Consider the following 17,727-nt stretch of genomic DNA (forward strand, 5'->3'; position numbering starts at 1 on the left):
TGTGTCGTCCCATCAAGTTAAAAACATTAAAGTGAATGTTTATTGTTAAAAGTCAAGTTTGACATTTGCAACATTTTGCTTTGCCCTCACTTTCAGTGTACATGCAGACAAAACAAGCACCAATGGAACGTTCACTTCTAACATAAGTCACATAACAGCCAGAATAAGATCAAGGAAAATACAAACTGCTCGGAGGGTTAAACTAAACAGATGTAATGCTTTAACCTGTGCAACAAACGTGATGTGAGGTGTAGTTTACACTAACACAAGCAGAGAGCTAAGAAATGTGTATACATGCTGTAGTCGAAACCTTCCATCGGGTGTAGAGAGGGCTGGTGTGCCCCCTGATGGTGGTCTCGCTGAGCAGATGGGCCACATCCAGCAGTCATGTTCTGAGAGTCCCCTTTGAATATTTAGAAGCAGCTTCCCTCTGATCCACTTGAGAATCTTTAGGTCTCGTCGACATCTACTTCCATAGATCCTCCTCTGAAACCTCAGTAACAGCATGAGCACTAGAGGAGTCCTGTGTGTGTGTGTGTGTGTGTGTGTGGTGTGTGTGTGAGAGACGGAGGCCATCAGTGCAAGAGTCTGTGCATATCTAGAGCACAGACGCATGTGAGAGACATCAAAAAGAGGCAAGATGGCTACTAGCTTTTAACCTCTGTCTGAGAACAGCAACTCCTTTTAGTTTGAGATTTAAATTATTTACAAGAGGACCATTACAAAAACAATTCTCGTCCATGCTCGGAGACTTTTCCATCACAATCCCAGAAGCGTCTCCCCGCCTAGTCGTCCACTGTCAGAAGTCCCAGTCGTCCACCTCCAGGTGGCTGAGACCCGACTCCAGACTGGCCAGTCCAGAGGGAGAGTCCTGCTGCTGGGAGCCATCGAAGGTGGTGATAGGCGACACGGGCCGCAGCAGCTCAGGCAGCGCCTCTGAGGGCCGCCGTTTGATCTGAGAGAGGAAAAAAAATAACATTTGGAGGACAATAATTTAATGTCACTATACAGTAAATGTACAAAACCCCGCCTCTAACGCCAACATTTGTTTTGTTGTACCAGAGGTAACGAGTACCACGGTGACATAATAAAAGAGTACATCATGAGTGATGAAGTCAGGATTAACCTGGTGATTCACACACCTGTTTGAAGAAGGGATGGCCTACGAGAGTTGTTGCAGAAGGTCTGAAAAGGAAAAGAAACATCGTCTTGAACCTAAATATTCTACAACATGTCCTATACAATAGTTCTAACAGGTACTACTTCTACTTTCCCTTTAAGTATTAAGAAGAGAAAAGGCCAACCTCTTTTCCGGGTCTCGCTGGAGACACAGCTCGACAAAGGCGTGGAAGTGCGGGGAGAACGTCCGGTTGTAGGGGTGTCCTCCCGACGAGGAGGAGGGCTCTCCGTTAGAGTGGCGAGCACTTCCGGCTCCTGGCCCCTCGCAGATCCCGGAGTCGGCCCCAGAGCGAGACGGTTTCATTGACAGCTCCTCTGGTGGGATAGTGGTGGTGTCCAGCAAACAGGGCACAGTCCCATTTAGCTTCTCCAGCAGCATCTGTGGGAGTGAAGTGAAGTTAGTTCACTCTTTAGCGTTAATGCAAAAAGAGCAGATCCCAATCACATTGCGTGATCGGTCCTTTGGCGTTGGCGGAGCTCTTCGCTCTCTGAGTGCCCTTCGTGTTTGTCACTCAATTACTGTGCTACAAACAGATGATGTGATGCGGAGGAACCGGTAGGGAGGTGCTAGGTTTCTTCTCACCTGTGTAGCTGGCATGTCTTTGAAGGGCACATGTCCGTTTGCCAGTTCACAGGCTGTGATGCCGAGGCTGTAGATGTCTGACCGAGAGTCGTAGCCCTCCAGGTTCTGAGGAAAAACACATCACATCAATGTCCTTTGAATCCTGCTGCTAAATGCATCATGGAGAACTGTGGCTGCAGAACAGCATTTCCATCACAGTATTATTTGATGCTGGCTTGTGGAGGAATGCAGGACTGTACCTGCTGCAGGAACCTCAGGGCTGAGCCAAGGCAGCACCTTGACGCTGTACTGGGGGAAGTCGTGCACAACTTTGGCCCTCTGGCCATGACGGATGAGACTGAAGATGCTCCGTAGACCTGACATGTAGACCTGTCCGTCAGCTGAGATCAACACATGGCTGGCCTTCACACTCCTGCACATGACCAAAGACAGATAAGACGCATGTGTTTGATTGGCCTGCAAACTCGCCTGACATGAACCCTATAGAGAATCTCTGGGGTAATGTCAAGAGGAAGACGAGAGACGCGAGACCCAACGATGCAGACGAGCTGAAGGCCGCTATCCAAGCAACCTGGGCTTCCATAACCCCTCAGTAGTGCCACAGGCTGATCGCCTCCATGCCACGCCGCATTGATGCAGTAATTCATGCAAAAGGAGGCCCAACCAAGTACTGAGTGCAGACGCATGAACATACTTTTCAGAAGGCCGACATTTCTGTATTAAAAATCCTTTTTTTATGTAATATTCTAATTTTCTGAGATACTGATTTTTGTGTTTTCAAAACTGGAAAAGGTTTTTTTTAATGTAAAAATACCAAAAACACCCAAAAAATGTATACGCGATAAAACAAATGCATAAAAACTCAATGTGGAAGTGTATCTTACCGGTGCACGTATCCCATGTGGTGGATGTATTCAAGAGCTCTGAGTATTCCCAACAACAGGTATGCGATGGTCAGCTCATTCATACCATCAGCGAAATGTGAGCAGATCAGATCTCTGGCTGACCCTGAAACACCATCAAACACACACATCAACTAACACAACTTTACAACGTTTAATAAAATACAGCAACAGTTAGAATGTGGTTCTTACCATAAGCCATGAAGGGGGTGATGACCCACAGCTCATTCTCAGCTATAAAGATGCTCTTGTAGGGTACAATACTGGAGTGGTGAAACAACTTTGACACATGCAGTTCACCCTGGGGGGGGGGGGGGGGAAGAGAAAAGGAAATAACATCTTATTATGTCATGACGACAGGCAGAGAGGAAGAGGTGATTCAGAATCTAATTAGGGTTAAGAGGGTGAGCCGTAAAGACTGGAAAGTTAATGAGAGCACAGACTCGAGGGTTATGCAAAGACTACAGGAGAGCTGAGTCATGGCAGAGATGGGGTCGAGTGCTGATGCAGACCTGCAGGTAGGTGACCATGTCATTAGTGCACGGCTCCAAGTCGATCCTTCGGATGGCTACGTGCTCCCCGGTGGGTCTGTATCGAGCCAGGTTCACCGTCATCAAGTCGTCCAAGCCCCGGCCTAAAACAGACAGACTTTATAGCTTGGCAATAATACTATTTAGCTACTGTCCAGAAACTACAGTGAAAGAATAACATTTCAACACGATTCATTAGAGTGGCAATAGATCATTTTTTTTGCTTTTGCTACTGCTACTACTACTGCTACTCCTACTACTGCTACTCCTACTACTGCTACTCCTACTACTGCTACTCCTACTGCTACTACTGCTGCTGCTGCTGCTGCTACTACTACTGCTACTGCTACTACTACTACTGCTGCTACTACTACTACTGCTACTACTACTGCTGCTGCTGCTACTACTACTACTACTGCTACTCCTACTACTGCTACTCCTACTGCTACTACTGCTGCTGCTGCTGCTGCTACTACTACTGCTACTGCTACTACTACTACTGCTGCTACTACTACTACTGCTACTACTACTGCTGCTGCTACTACTACTACTACTACTACTGCTACTACATATAAAGGCTTTCTGCTAATAAAAAACTGATTGAAACTTGTATCTTGAAATGAATCCACGCAGCCAAGTCCAGGTGTGCCATTGCCTCTACATACCGATAATGGTGAGGAGCTCATAGGAGCTGCTGTCAGGGAGGAAGCTGCCCATGGTGTCCCGACGTGGGAGGGAGGTCAGACTCTCCTGGCTCTCCTCATGGGCCTGAAAATAGAGGGTACAGGAAACAGAGCGACTGAAGACGGGCTGCGACACTTGACTTCACGGCTACAGTGCAGGACTGTGTTAAAGAACTTGTGAGAGACTACCGGAGGGTTGGTCATACACTACCGTTCAGAAGTTTGGAATCTTCTGCCCCAGAAGTTTGGTTTTGTACAGTGAGTTGTCTGACCATTTTTGAATTGCCCTTTATGCTTTTAAGTTTAAGTCCTCTTTACTAATAGATGTTATTTTGTATGGGTTTGTTTTTGTACATGGAGAACAAAACGCTGTACAATGATTCAACCAGAATGACAATAAAAAGGTCAGAAAGAGACAACGATACCTTTGAGCAACAGTTCAATAAGAATAGAAGAAATCTCCAGTCATTGAACAAACAAAGGAACAAAGAAACAAAGGTTCCTGTTTCAGTGTCAAGTGCACAATGATGTCTATAACAAGCTGGAATCAACAGCAAGAAGTTGCTTTAGCAAAGATATTCTGCAAACTTCACAATATGTATTATTTACATCTGGTGTCTGAATTACACGATTTATTATCTATGCAGCCATTACTAAAGGAAAGGAGACAAACGTCAATACAACAGCTGATTCCAAACTTTTGAACGGTAGTTTATGAGCGAGAACTGTTAACAGATCAACAAAAGACAGGCGTGAAGGTGTGTTAGCGTGACCCCTGACCACAGAAAAGAAAAGAAACAGGCATTGGAAGACATTGATAACACATACTGGCAGTCAAAGCATCACCTGCGACATTTAAAGTGAATACAAGTGTCTACTGTAGGTCTACTAATTCAAACATATTCCAATACCATAAATGAACTCAATATAAAACTGTGTGTTGTTTTTATGGCAAAAAACAGAAACAATATATCAGTATTTGTGAAACAATAATAGCGTCTATAATAATATTATAAACGCCCATGCAATCCTGTTTTTAGTTTCAAAATATATTTATATTTTCAGACATGTGCATCACAAACACATGTGGAGTTTATATTCTCCTGAATTCCATCTATTATATCACCATACAAATGATGGAAAGGGACAGATTGCAAAAGCAAGCTGTGGAGGCAAATGAAAGCAAGCTGAATATTTAAATTGTTTCCTTGGTGACCAGAGTGAAGACGCACATTAAAACATTTGAATAGTGCACCTTCCTTGGAGCATAATTGTATCCTACGGGCCGGAGGGGGCTTCAAGATCAAGATCGGAGACACACGACTCGGGAAAATATCCTCACAGATAAAAGTAAAAGTTGTTCCATGTGTGGATAGTTCTCTGGATGGAAAGCCTTTTGCCATTAATACACTTTCCAGACTTTACATTAAAACTGGCATGACGGCAAAGCCAAACATGCTGTGTCAGCAATCTGCTAAGGGAACATCTGTAAATATCTTATCACTTGGATTGTTGAATAAACTGCAATCGGGGTTGCCATGCATATAGCTGAACATATAGAACTCCATCTATCTACAGGCTGTGAGGACACACAGTGGCAGAGATTAAAGTGTGACAATATCAGTTCAACATCAACTCAACAACAAGCCTTCAGCACAGACGGGCAGTGTCAAAACACAAAATTAAGCTCTTAGTGAAGCGACACCAAAATCCAAAAAACAGTGCAGTTACCTGGAGCGAAGCATTTTAACAGCACTATTGAGATCTATTTCTATTCCCCAACAGAAGCGCTGGTGAGTGAGGTGAGATGTCCTTCTGAGCTATGAGCGTGTACAGCGTGTGTTAGGAACTACACACTCATGCATACATAAATGTGCAAAGCCTCAGGGGGAGTTGTGGAATCCTCTACATAAAGATGTGTGTGCGCACATACACATGCATGCACGCACATACACAAAAGGGCAAACGAGGGATGATGATGATGACAGGAGTACCACACTTACTTTCCTGTGAGAGAGTCCCTGAGCTTGCTCTGGGGTAGAAAAACCACATCAAATGACACAAAGACATGTACAAACACACAACAAGAGAAGGATCTGTGTTTAGAGCAGCTCTTGACCTGGGAAGTGCAGCATCTGGCAGCGGGAGTTTGCAGCACATCTGCAGAATTTGATAGTCGAACGTTGCTGGTTTCCTTGACACTAACTTTGTCTTTCAGTCGTGGGAATATGCTTAAACTAAAGCTGCAGTGCAAATTTGACAAACAATTCTCACCGCAGTAAAGTCCTTACATCTGCATTAAAGACTTCAAATCAAAGCGTTTTCTTAATATATCAAAAGGAAAAGGGATAAACAATCGAGCTAAGCCCTGCAGGTTCTTCCCATATATCATGTTATGCAATGGGAATACAGCGCAGCTAAAACAAAAATGATACACTTGAACTAACATGCAGCATTGAGCAATGATCTGCCAGCAAGAGAATGAAAATGAGGCAAAGCTTGTAAAGACATAAAGCATTATTCACACCAGAACCTTTTCATAAGAGAGAAAAAGCTTCAATAATGTGCCACACATTATACCGATTATTAATGAGGAGAAACATGGCACTTAAAGGGATACTGTGCAGGATTTGGCGACATCTAGCAGATTGCAACCAACTAAATACCCCCTCCGCTCCCCGCTCCCTTTACAAGACTGCTACTGTAGAATAATGCCGGTGCAACATGGTGGACTCTGAGGAAGAGCAAGCGATTGTAAGAATGAAAGACAGACCGAACCTCCTGAATCTGCATAGTTATAGGACACGGTTTCAGGTCCAATGTCAGCCATTTTCTGTTCCACCTCAGAATTTGTCAGCAGTAAGATGTATGACATGCTCATCCTGGGAGTGTCTTGCAAAGGTTTCATCCAGACTGTAGATGTGAACATTTGTTCTGAGCTGTCTGGAGCCTCAACAGCTCATATTTATACTGATTTCCTTGTAGCAGGAGTGGAACAGTGAAGCTTTAAACTAACAAAGTGCCTCAGACCTCGGCACCACGCTGAGACCTTTGTTGCATCTTCATCTGAAATGTCAAAAGTTCTGACTAATTTCAGACTTTATTGCAGAATAAAGTAAATGTGTTTAAACACGAGTCACCACAAGAGGTAACTTTAGAAAAACATTGGAATAATGGCAAATGAAAATATTTGACAGCCAAACACGATTATGCAACCTTTTTACACGCAAGATAAACACATTTACAAGAAGCATTTAATAAAATGGCACAGACTTCTTATGTGACAACAAGCCCACATGAGGCATCACCTACCTCCACTAAGGAGGTTACGTTTTCAGTTTGGTTTGTTTGCTCGTTTGTTTGTCAGCAGAATTACGGAAAAAAACTACTGTGCTGATTTTCATGAAATTTGCTTGAAGGGTGTAGCGTGAGCCAAGGGAGAGAAGAACCCATTACATGCTGGAGCAGATTGGCCTCGTCTGCGCTCTCTGAGTGCCCTTCTACTTAAAGAGTGATTTTGTTTGTGCCATCCTGATAAATTATTGAAGCAAACAGAAACAATGAGTAACGCTTAAGACAGAGGTAACAGACATAATTGTAATTCAATGATGACATCTGAGAAGCAAAGCCGTCCGTGAGAGCAAAGCTTCAACTAGAGCAGACAGTTGTTTTCCGTGTGAGCTGGTAAAGGGCCTGATGTGTAAGCAGTGGTTTGGTAATGTTGAACCTTTTTGTTGTACCTCTGTATGCCTCGGACCTCACCTCCAAATAAGTCCAAATCCCGCAAGCTCTCCACACTCAGTTTCTCAGATACCCAACGCTGACAGGCACAGAGGGTTAATAACAGACAGGGAGAGAAGAGACAAAATGCAAGCGAGAGTAAGAAAACGTTGCACAGAAACATAAGCATATTCAAAGATGTTTAATAAAGATGATTAATACTGACTTCCTAATTTGAAGCTGTTATAGTTGTATGTCTCTTGTGTGAAAGAGAAAACCATAGAAAGATTTAAAAATAATAAAAGCCATGTGTCCTTCTCGTCTGTAAACGGTGTTAGGTAAATAGGCCAAATGGTCTCTGTAAGAACTTTATAAATATAACTGTATGTGATCGTGTCATGATAACAGTGTTCTAGTCTAGTTGTTTGCAATTAAAGCTATCATAGATGTCTTTATAGTCCGATTTCCCTTATAGGGATTAAGCTTCGATGGAAATATCTATTAAAAATATACAGGTACTGTAGATTTAATCCTAGGTTTAGGATTACATTTAATCCTTAAACTGGCCTATGTCTAAAATAGGAGGTATTTGGCACTTACAAGAAAAGACATGGATCCTCTTGAGTGTGTTACATATGAAATGCTGAAAACACCTCCAGGGAATACCTGAGAAGACAAGGGGAAAACTGTGAAGGAGAAGATGTCTCTGTTTGGTCTCCTCCTGCTGGGGTTCACTTGTTGTTGATCTATCAAGCTCATTATTATTCTTTATTATCAGAATATTTTAATGCATCCCAAGGCAAATAACTTACATACGTAACAGAACACAAATTAAACCAGACAACAACAAAAAATACTACAAACATATATATATATATATATATAAGTATATGTTCCTTCCTTCTTTAGCATTTTGCAATACTAGTGCACAATTATTATTTATTATATTATATATATTTGATATATTACCAACCTGTTGCTTTGCTGAAGTTGTTTTTCATGTGTCTTTTAATTGGAACAATCAGGAGTAGCGCACCTAATTTCATTGTAGTCTGTACAATGACAACAAAGGCTTTGTATTTCTATTCTTCTATTTGTAAGACATAAATGGTACCACTGAACCAGGTGAGGATTAACCTCCTGGTGAATCATCTTTGCCAATGAGAGCGATATCACTACTACACTTATAACTATATAAAATCCTGAAAAATAGCACACATCTGTATAACATACATCATATTTAAAAGTGTGAGTGATACAGAATGAAATGACTTGTGTTTTGACACATGTATCTTGCCTATAATCTATAAAAATGATCAAACCTTATGTAGCAACTGTCTCTACAGTTAGTGCTGGCTTTGAGTGATGGTTTCTCTTTATTCTTGCTGATTTTGAGGCTGAAACCAATCAACACTCACGCTTGAATAATGGTGGTTATCATGCAAACACAGAGATGCTGACTTCCAACGACAGCAAACGAAGTAATCTGAAGAGTCCGAGCAAAAACTAATGACTAATTTGTATCTGATTAATCACAAACAGAGCTCAAGTCTTGCTAATGGCTCGCTAATGTAGGGCGCAGGCTAGCAATAGTAGATTACCGTTAGCTAAAGCAGCTACCTTGACTTGATTTTACATTTTTAAATGGCATTATTTTTAAGGTCTTAATAACTTACCTTTACAGGGTTTAGAACAGCAATTCCTGGCTCTAAAAAATATAATATCTTGTGATAACTTATTCAGCTAGCCATCTTCTCCAGCGGGATGTTTTTTGGCAGCTCACCGACGTCGTCGCGCGCTAAGGGCGACACAGAACCTTGCGCACATAGATGACGTAGGCATCCCAATGTCTTCTGAAAATACTGGAGGTTTTACTGGCTTCAGAAACAGGTAAATATGCCCTGTTACACACTGTAACTAAATTATCGATACATTTCGTCAACAGATAATGTTATCGGTTACTGCGCGGTGTTGTGAAGTTCAGCCTAACTACACCGCATATACGGTGTGTCGACCCTAGCCTCGCGCATCCCCATCTCGGCCTTAACTTTCAGGCCTTCATTAACGCTAACGTTATTTTGTGTAACGTTAGAAAAGATCGTGGCCAATATTATGCTGTTATAGAGTAACTGTAAATCAAATTAACCACCCTAAGCCAGCGGCTGAATGCTAATGCTATAATGCTTTTACCGTCATGTTTAGCTAATGGCTAATTAGCTTTATGTTAACGCGGTTACGTCAGTCCTTTAAACGGATAACTTCAATTGTGCCTGAATAATGTCCATATTTTTTCCTCCATGGACATGAATATCTTATGAATTTCGAGTACATATTGCAACATTTGTCTTGTGTTTAACCTGCACAGCTACGTAGATGTATAGCCATGTAGTATGCATTTACTTTGTTGTTACATACTTCTTTTTTTCTTCTTTGTGTATTACTTCTCATTATGCATATACATTTACTACATTCCTGTTTAAATCTCTCTCTACTCATTATGCATGTACTAAACCTACTCATTATTTTGTGTCTTAGATTTTCATTTTGCTATAACTTTCCCTTCCCTCCCTGTTGTGTATAAAGAACTTGAATCTTGAATGTTGTTAAGCTAAGGCTGGTCTCTGACGTTGCTGCCATGGAGGAAGTCAAAAAAGCGAAAGTATGCGACAGGTTAGTCTGTTGATATGAAAAGCAACTAACTAACGACGATTATGATAAACAAATTGGGAAATGTTAATATTATTTGAGCTGAAACAGAAACTCATAGGCAACATTAAGGATTCATATGTTAGACTGACCTACCCACCATATACTCAGAAGTCTGCTATTACTCAACTGAGAGCAGGCACCACCTATAAGTGTCTACCCTATAACCTATTAGAAGAACAAAAAATGTAGTTTACAAAGCTTTGCAAATTAAAACACTGTCTTTAATATAGATTAAAGTAGGAACATGTGTGTTCTAATCAAAAGGAGTGATGTCAGAAAGTGATTGATTTCTGATAAAATGCCCTGTAACCGTTATTGTCCATCAAACTACAAGCTGCTATAAGTGGTCCTTGTTGACTAAATAAGTTTAGAGAAGTGCTGACTGACATATTATTGAGAGTACCTTCAATAAAGGACCGAGGCAGACAAAACAAGATTTGGTGTAATAACAGTAGAGGGATCTTAAAGGCGTGTTTCCCCTTTTTTGTTTCACAGCAAAGACATGAACTGGAATAAAGGTGGTCCGGGTGTGAAGCGAGGGTTTGGGTTTGGAGGATTTTCCCTTGCAGGGAAAAAAGAGGAACCTAACGCTCCTCCGAAATCTCACACATCCTTTGGACCCCCAGGATCAAGTGGATATGGGAAAGGCCAGCAGCTCCCATCGTTCTACAAAATAGGGACAAAAAGAGCAAATTTCGATGAGGAAAATGCGTAAGTATTACATCTCTCCCATACACAAATATATATATATATATATATATATGTGTGTGTGTATATATATATATATATATATATATATGTATGTGTGTATGTATATATATATATATATATATATATATATATACACACTTATTTATATATATATATATATATATATATATATATATATATATATGTGTGTGTGTGTGTGTGTGTGTGTGTATATATATATATATATATATATATATATATATATATATATATATATATATATATATATATATATATGTGTGTGTATATATATATACACTTATTTTCATGCTTTCAGTTGAACCCCTTATAAGTATATAATAGCATTTGTGGTATTGACTAATTAGAAAACTGCATTTTTGTCTTTGTCAACAAGGTATTTTGAAGATGATGAAGAGGAGTCCAGCAGCAATGTGGATCTGCCATACATCCCAGCAGAGAACTCGCCCACACGGCAGCAGATGCAGACTGGTGGTGGGTCAGACAGTGAAGATGACCCCCTGGATGCCTTCATGGCAGAGGTTGAGGTGAGAAGACGAGTACAGTTCGGCAGATGCAAACCAGAATATGCTTCCAAAAGCTGTTTTCTCTGACAAATCTTGTTTTGTTTTTTTATCCTCTAGAGCCAAGCAGCTAAAGACATGAGGAAACTAGAGGAAAAAGAAAAGGAGAAAAAGTCAGCCAAGTAAGACTCAAATGTCCTCTGATTTATTTGATTTGTTAAATTTGTAGTCACTCCTGATGTCCTGATGGCTTAAATTTAAATTTGACCAGAAGGAAAAAAAGGGTTGCCCACATGAAATTAGTATTTTGTAAGCCACTAATTTGAGATAAATGATAGTGTTAATTTGTATGTACTGTTCACTGTCTTAATTACCAATAGCTATTTAGCTTTATGCAGAAATGATATCTTAAGTGTCTTGGATTACTGGCACAAAGCATGGCACATCAGCAATGTCTCTGCTGGCTTAATAGATATCGTCAGGTAACCACTGACCTTAGTCATAATGGGATGTGGGCTGTCTTGGGTGTATGAACGAGCCGCAGGGAAGTTTTTTTTTTCTCCGCTTGTCATTTCAGGGGTATTCGTGATGACATTGAAGAAGAAGATGAACAAGTGAGTGAGCCCTCCAAAGTTCTTCATCTACTACATCGTTGATCAGAGAGGTCTTCAGATCAAACATTCCCTAAATCTACCCTCTCTAATGTTATAAAGCCCCCTGCCTTCCCCTCTATCTGACCACGCAGGTTGCATTTAGGATTATTATGATGGATTTGTTTTTTCTTGTGTAGAATATTCTTGTTCAGAAAGTGTGAAAAATAGCATGTTTAATTGTTGATTTATGTCAGCAAGTGATGTGATTTGATGATATAAGATTGTGAATAATTTGTCCTATTGTTGAGCTGACTGTCTCCTCAGGTATTTGTCAGGTGCTGGCGCCTGTACGCTGTTGTAAGCAGCACATCGACTTGTTTTTTTTTTACATGAAATGCTGTGCTGTCTGCAGGAAGCCTACTTCCGCTACATGGCAGAGAATCCCACAGCCGGGCTAACCCAAGAGGAAGAGGATGAAAACATTGACTACGACAGTGATGGGAACCCAATCGCCCCTACCACTAAGAAAGTTATCTTGCCGCTTCCTCCCATTGACCACTCTGAGGTACAGTTGACACTACTGCAGGGTTCAACGATAAGGATTGCACGGGGCAGGTATAATGACACGTTGGGCTAGTGCATCTAGCAACTTGCTAGACTTTAAAAAAGATTAAACTAGGGATGCCCCGAATGACCGGCCGCAATCGTTATCTGACGATATTCAGTAAATAATGTGCATTTGGGAGAAAAACTTTAACATTGAACACTGTACTGAGAGAGCACAGACGGTTTAAGAGTGCTGGCTCAACTATGGATCAACATTTTGTGTCGTATGAGTGAGTTTGTTGCAAATCTTTTGTCATTCGTCCATAGATTGATTACCCACCCTTTGAGAAAAACTTCTACAATGAGCATGAAGAGCTCAGCAACCTGACTGGAACTGAAGTGTTGGAGTTGAGGCACAAATTGGACTTACGGGTAAGTCTGGAAATTCAAGCCGTCAAGTATATAAATGTTCTATAACTGAAATACTCCACAGGTCAATTGTTACTCTGATTCAGTAATTATTTTTAGTTTAGTTTTTGCCCCAATCCAATTTTTTGCAATATTTTCTTGCAGTGGTTACTGTGGGAAAAATAATCTTTGGAGACATGAGCCTTCGTCATGTGGGAACTGATTTCTGCTTCTTTATCTTGTGTCTTTCAGGTATCTGGTGCTGCACCTCCAAAACCTTGCACTAGCTTTGCTCACTTCAATTTAGATGAGCAGCTAATGCACCAAATCCGCAAGTCTGAGTACACTCAGCCCACACCGATTCAGTGCCAGGTATAGTGTTGTCTTAGGGTTGCAACAAAGTTTAATATTAAATGTTTTTTTGTTTTATTCACAATTTCATTAATGAACTTTTTTTGTTCTCAATCTGGGTTCTAGGGTGTGCCCATAGCTCTGTCTGGACGTGACATGATTGGTATTGCAAAGACTGGCAGTGGCAAAACTGCAGCGTTTATCTGGCCCATGCTGGTTCACATCATGGACCAAAAGGAACTGGAACCTGGAGAAGGGCCCATCGCCATCATTGTGTGCCCCACCAGAGAGCTTTGTCAGCAGGTGAGAATTGGGAGTCCGACTTTGTGAATGTATGAAAGATATTTGCTGTAGTATCAACTAAAATATACATCTTTAAGTGAGTTGGTTCACTGATGTGTGTCCCTTTGCCAGATCCATGTAGAATGTAAGCGTTTTGGGAAAGCCTACCTTCTGCGCTCTGTGGCGGTTTATGGAGGTGGCAGCATGTGGGAGCAGGCCAAAGCTCTGCAGGACGGAGCAGAGATTGTGGTGTGCACTCCGGTAAGAGAGGAGATCAGCTGTTGTCTTTGACCTGCCTTCTAAGAAGAACATGTGCAACAAATGAGAGGTTTTACTGTTTCTGTGTGTCTGCATAGGGTCGTCTGATCGACCACGTTAAGAAGAAGGCTACTTCCCTGCAGAGAGTGTCATACCTGGTTTTTGATGAGGCAGATCGCATGTTTGATATGGGCTTTGGTGAGTTGGAGTATCAGTGCAGTGTCAAAGATATTTAGAAGCTGTTTAGTGCACTGCAGCTTATCTCTCTTTTCCCTTTCAGAATATCAGGTTAGATCTGTTGCCAGCCACGTCCGCCCCGACAGACAGAGTAAGTGGGGCTCTTTAAGTAATAAGACAATGTTTCATTGTCATAGGTAGCAAGGCTTCAGGGCATCTTAATCTGATTTCCTTCACAGCCCTTCTCTTTAGCGCTACTTTCCGAAAGAAGATAGAAAGGCTGGCCAGAGACATCTTGATAGATCCTATTCGTGTGGTGCAGGGAGACATCGGAGAGGTATGCAGCATCACATTGTTTTAGAGCTGTAGCTGCACACATGCTGATTTATTCCTTGTTCTGTGTGTGTTAAAGTCCTAAAACCCAAATTAAAGGCTACAAAATGAAAGTTAAATGAAGTTACAATACTACGACGGCATATTAGGTCCATTTTGGGTAAACTATTTATTCAAACTATTGTGGTAGCAAATGTTTTTAGGTGTACAGTATTTAAAATACAATATACACTTTTTAACATGCAGATCCCATGTTTTTACCTTGCTTCTCTCACCAGGCCAATGAGGATGTCACTCAGTTGGTGGAGATGCTGCCCACCGCGAAGGATAAATGGAGCTGGCTGACCCGGCGGGTGGTCGAGTTCACCTCCTGCGGATCGGTCCTCATCTTCGTCACCAAGAAAGCAAACTGTGAGGAACTGGCTAATAACCTGAGCCAGGAGGGCTACAGCCTGGGCCTCCTGCACGGAGACATGGACCAGAGTGAGAGGAACAAGGTCATCAACAACTTCAAGAAAAAGAATTTGCCCGTTCTTGTGGCCACTGATGTAGCTGGTGAGTACAAGAGGAGTCCCGTTTCCCATTTCTTTCCCGCCTTGATGCTTTCTGTTTGACATTTGTGTCACATTTCAAACATTTGCTTTATGAAGTCACAGTTTAGTCGAGAGCTGAGTAACAAAACTATAGTATCAACTTATAAATTCACCTAGGGCCGTACCAAATGTCATTTTTCACATTCAAATCTTCTATTGAGGTTTTCGAATGAACCCCTTGAATGTGTGTCGACATATTTTAAGATGTCCTCAAAAAAAATCCTCAATTTGAATAAAGTTTTTGTTCCTCCCCAGCTCGTGGTCTGGACATCCCGTCCATTCGCACGGTGGTGAACTACGACGTGGCCCGAGACATCGACACGCACACGCACAGAATTGGTCGCACTGGACGTGCTGGAGAGAAAGGTGTCGCTTACACTCTCCTCACCAACAAAGACACCACATTCGCTGGTGACCTCGTGAGAAATCTAGAGGGAGCTAATCAAGCCGTTACCAAAGAACTGATGGATTTAGCCATGCAGGTGAGATGGATAGGTCAGAGCATCAAAAAACTTCTTGTTTTTTACCAGTGAAGGTTTTTAACTTGTGCATTGTTCCACAGAATCCCTGGTTTAGGAAATCCCGATTCAAAAGTGGCAACGGAAAGAAGATGAATATTGGCGGAGGTGGTCTCGGTTACAGAGAGAGACCAGGCCTGGGCGCTGAAAGTTCTGTGAGTTACTAAATGCTACACTCTAAATCTGGCTTCTTTCTGTAATGCAGGTATAATCATAGTAAGTACTATGCACTGTGGAACGATTGCAGACCACACCTGTAAGCTTTAGTCTTCTGACAGCATTACATGCTCTGTGCTGGCTAAGATATTTCTCTTAGATTGAGGATATTCATGGTGGCCTTTGGAGAACATTCTGAACGATGTGAGTAACTCTGTTGTTTTTGCAGGAGCGCGGCGGCAACATGTTGTGTTCCACTAGTAGCTTTGAAGGTTACAGCAAACCAGCCTCTGGGGCAATGGGAGATCGCATGTCTGCGATGAAACAAGCCTTCCAGGTAGAACTCCCTCACTTCTGTCTTTATTATATCTTTAACTTTATTTCACAGTAACTGTAGCGATGCAGCTCATCTCTTCTCCTCAATGTCTCCTCTTCTTCTAGGCTCAGTATAAGAGTCACTTTGTGGCTGCGTCCAGCGGTCCTCCGAAGCTCAGCACTAAGTCCAACAGCTCGTCAGGCTGGACCAGTGCCGGCAGCCTGAGCTCCGTGCCGACCGAGTCCGCCAACGGTTCAGAATGGTCCCAGGGCGCCGCCTTGTCCATGTCCATGTCTGGCTTCACCAGCGCTGGAACCCTGAGCTCCGTGCCCGCCAGTCAAACCAGTCAAAGCAGTTCACAGCACAGCTACCCTCCCCCTGCCCCTCCCCCCGCAGAGAGACGCCCCGCGGGAAAGACACGGGGAGGACCGGGGACGCTACGACAGTTACCACCGGCACAGTGACAGGAGCGAACGCCACAGTGGAGAGGATCGCTATGGAGACCGGGATCGCCATGGAGACGGAGACCGGGACCGGGATCGCCACGGAGACAGAGATCGTGAGCGCCACGGGGACCGCTACAGCGGTGGCAGCAGCCGCCACAGTGATGGTCGTAACGGAGATGGAAGCAGGAGGGACAGAGAGGATCGGAGGAGCGAGAGGGACGGAGGAGACAGGGGGAGTGAGAGAGATGGGGGAGACAGGGGGAGTGAGAGAGATGGGGGAGACAGGGGGAGTGAGAGAGATGGGGGAGACAGGGGGAGTGAGAGAGACGGGGGGAGTGAGAGAGATGGGGGAGACAGGGGGAGTGAGAGAGATGCGGGAGACAGGTGGAGCGAGAGAGATGTGGGAGACAGGGAGAGGGAGGGGGGAGACAGAGGGAGTGGAGACGGGAGGGACAGAGGAGATGATAGCTTTGCTGTGCCTGAACCACCAAAGCGTAGAAAGAGCAGGTGGGACAACTAAAATAAAATAAATGACAGCATCAGTAGAATAATATGTGCAACTAACTGCTCCACGATGAGCTCGTCTGTTGTGTAGGCAGGTAGCAGAGCATATCAGAGGCTGACTCAAGCACAAGAGGAGATTTTAGTGGACTTAGAATATAAGTTTGCTGACTCCTGGCAGGTTGGTTAGGTCAGTATCAGACAGACACAAGCAGCACAGAGACAGTCACTGTACATATATCATCAAGACTTGTCATTGTAAGTCAATAGGATCAAGCAATAGAGCTGTTATGAATCCTGTTGTCAGTAAACAATTTAAAGCTAGGACATGTTGGTTATTGTCTTGTTTCCTCTCACTGAGCTCCTAACATGCTTTCATGCTTGAAGCTTTATTTTCTTTCCTAATGGATCTTTGCCAAGTCGTGCGTTTGTGTTTGCATTTTGTTATTCTACAAAGCTAACTCTTAGAACTGTTTCATTTTTTAAAAGCGCTCTGTGATGGTTCACAGTCACACACATACATGTTAAAACAATGTATAGCTCTTTGTGTGTGTGTCTTGTATTCAAGTTCTAGTGAAGTGCCTTTCTTTGGCATTTAGTCTGTCTATGCTTTGGAACTGTTTTTCAAGAAAGATGCATTTGTTTGTATGAGAGGAATTTCAAGTGTCCATTCACCTGTGGAAAATGTGAAAAGTTTTGATTAAAAAGACT

General features: G+C 42.5%; 2 protein-coding genes across 2 annotated transcripts; one reads left to right on the forward strand and one right to left on the reverse strand.

Annotated features, from left to right (window-relative positions):
• Nucleotides 1-2: 2 nt before the first annotated feature.
• On the reverse strand, nt 3-9,523 carry strada (STE20 related adaptor alpha). The gene is made up of 13 exons (XM_029437132.1): nt 9,274-9,523; nt 8,198-8,263; nt 7,640-7,697; nt 5,881-5,909; nt 3,860-3,962; nt 3,177-3,298; nt 2,857-2,965; nt 2,647-2,770; nt 2,011-2,174; nt 1,763-1,875; nt 1,305-1,558; nt 1,143-1,185; nt 3-955 (listed from the first exon to the last, which is right to left on the reverse strand). The coding sequence occupies exons 2-13, from the start codon at nt 8,207-8,209 to the stop codon at nt 800-802; spliced, it is 1,287 nt and encodes a 428-aa protein (XP_029292992.1). The 5' UTR covers nt 8,210-8,263; nt 9,274-9,523; the 3' UTR covers nt 3-799.
• ddx42 (DEAD (Asp-Glu-Ala-Asp) box helicase 42) lies at nt 9,362-16,673 on the forward strand. Its single transcript, XM_029437130.1, has 18 exons — nt 9,362-9,487; nt 10,802-11,017; nt 11,412-11,562; nt 11,659-11,720; nt 12,116-12,152; nt 12,544-12,696; nt 13,005-13,109; nt 13,338-13,457; nt 13,563-13,739; nt 13,851-13,979; nt 14,075-14,174; nt 14,257-14,304; nt 14,393-14,490; nt 14,765-15,041; nt 15,335-15,561; nt 15,642-15,752; nt 15,983-16,090; nt 16,195-16,673. Exons 1-18 carry the CDS (start codon nt 9,444-9,446, stop codon nt 16,531-16,533), a joined length of 2,502 nt encoding a protein of 833 aa, XP_029292990.1. The 5' UTR covers nt 9,362-9,443; the 3' UTR covers nt 16,534-16,673.
• The last annotated feature ends 1,054 nt before the right edge of the window (nt 16,674-17,727 follow it).

Source organism: Cottoperca gobio, chromosome 8 (assembly GCF_900634415.1).
Source record: "Cottoperca gobio chromosome 8, fCotGob3.1, whole genome shotgun sequence".
Lineage (NCBI taxonomy): Eukaryota > Metazoa > Chordata > Actinopteri > Perciformes > Bovichtidae > Cottoperca > Cottoperca gobio.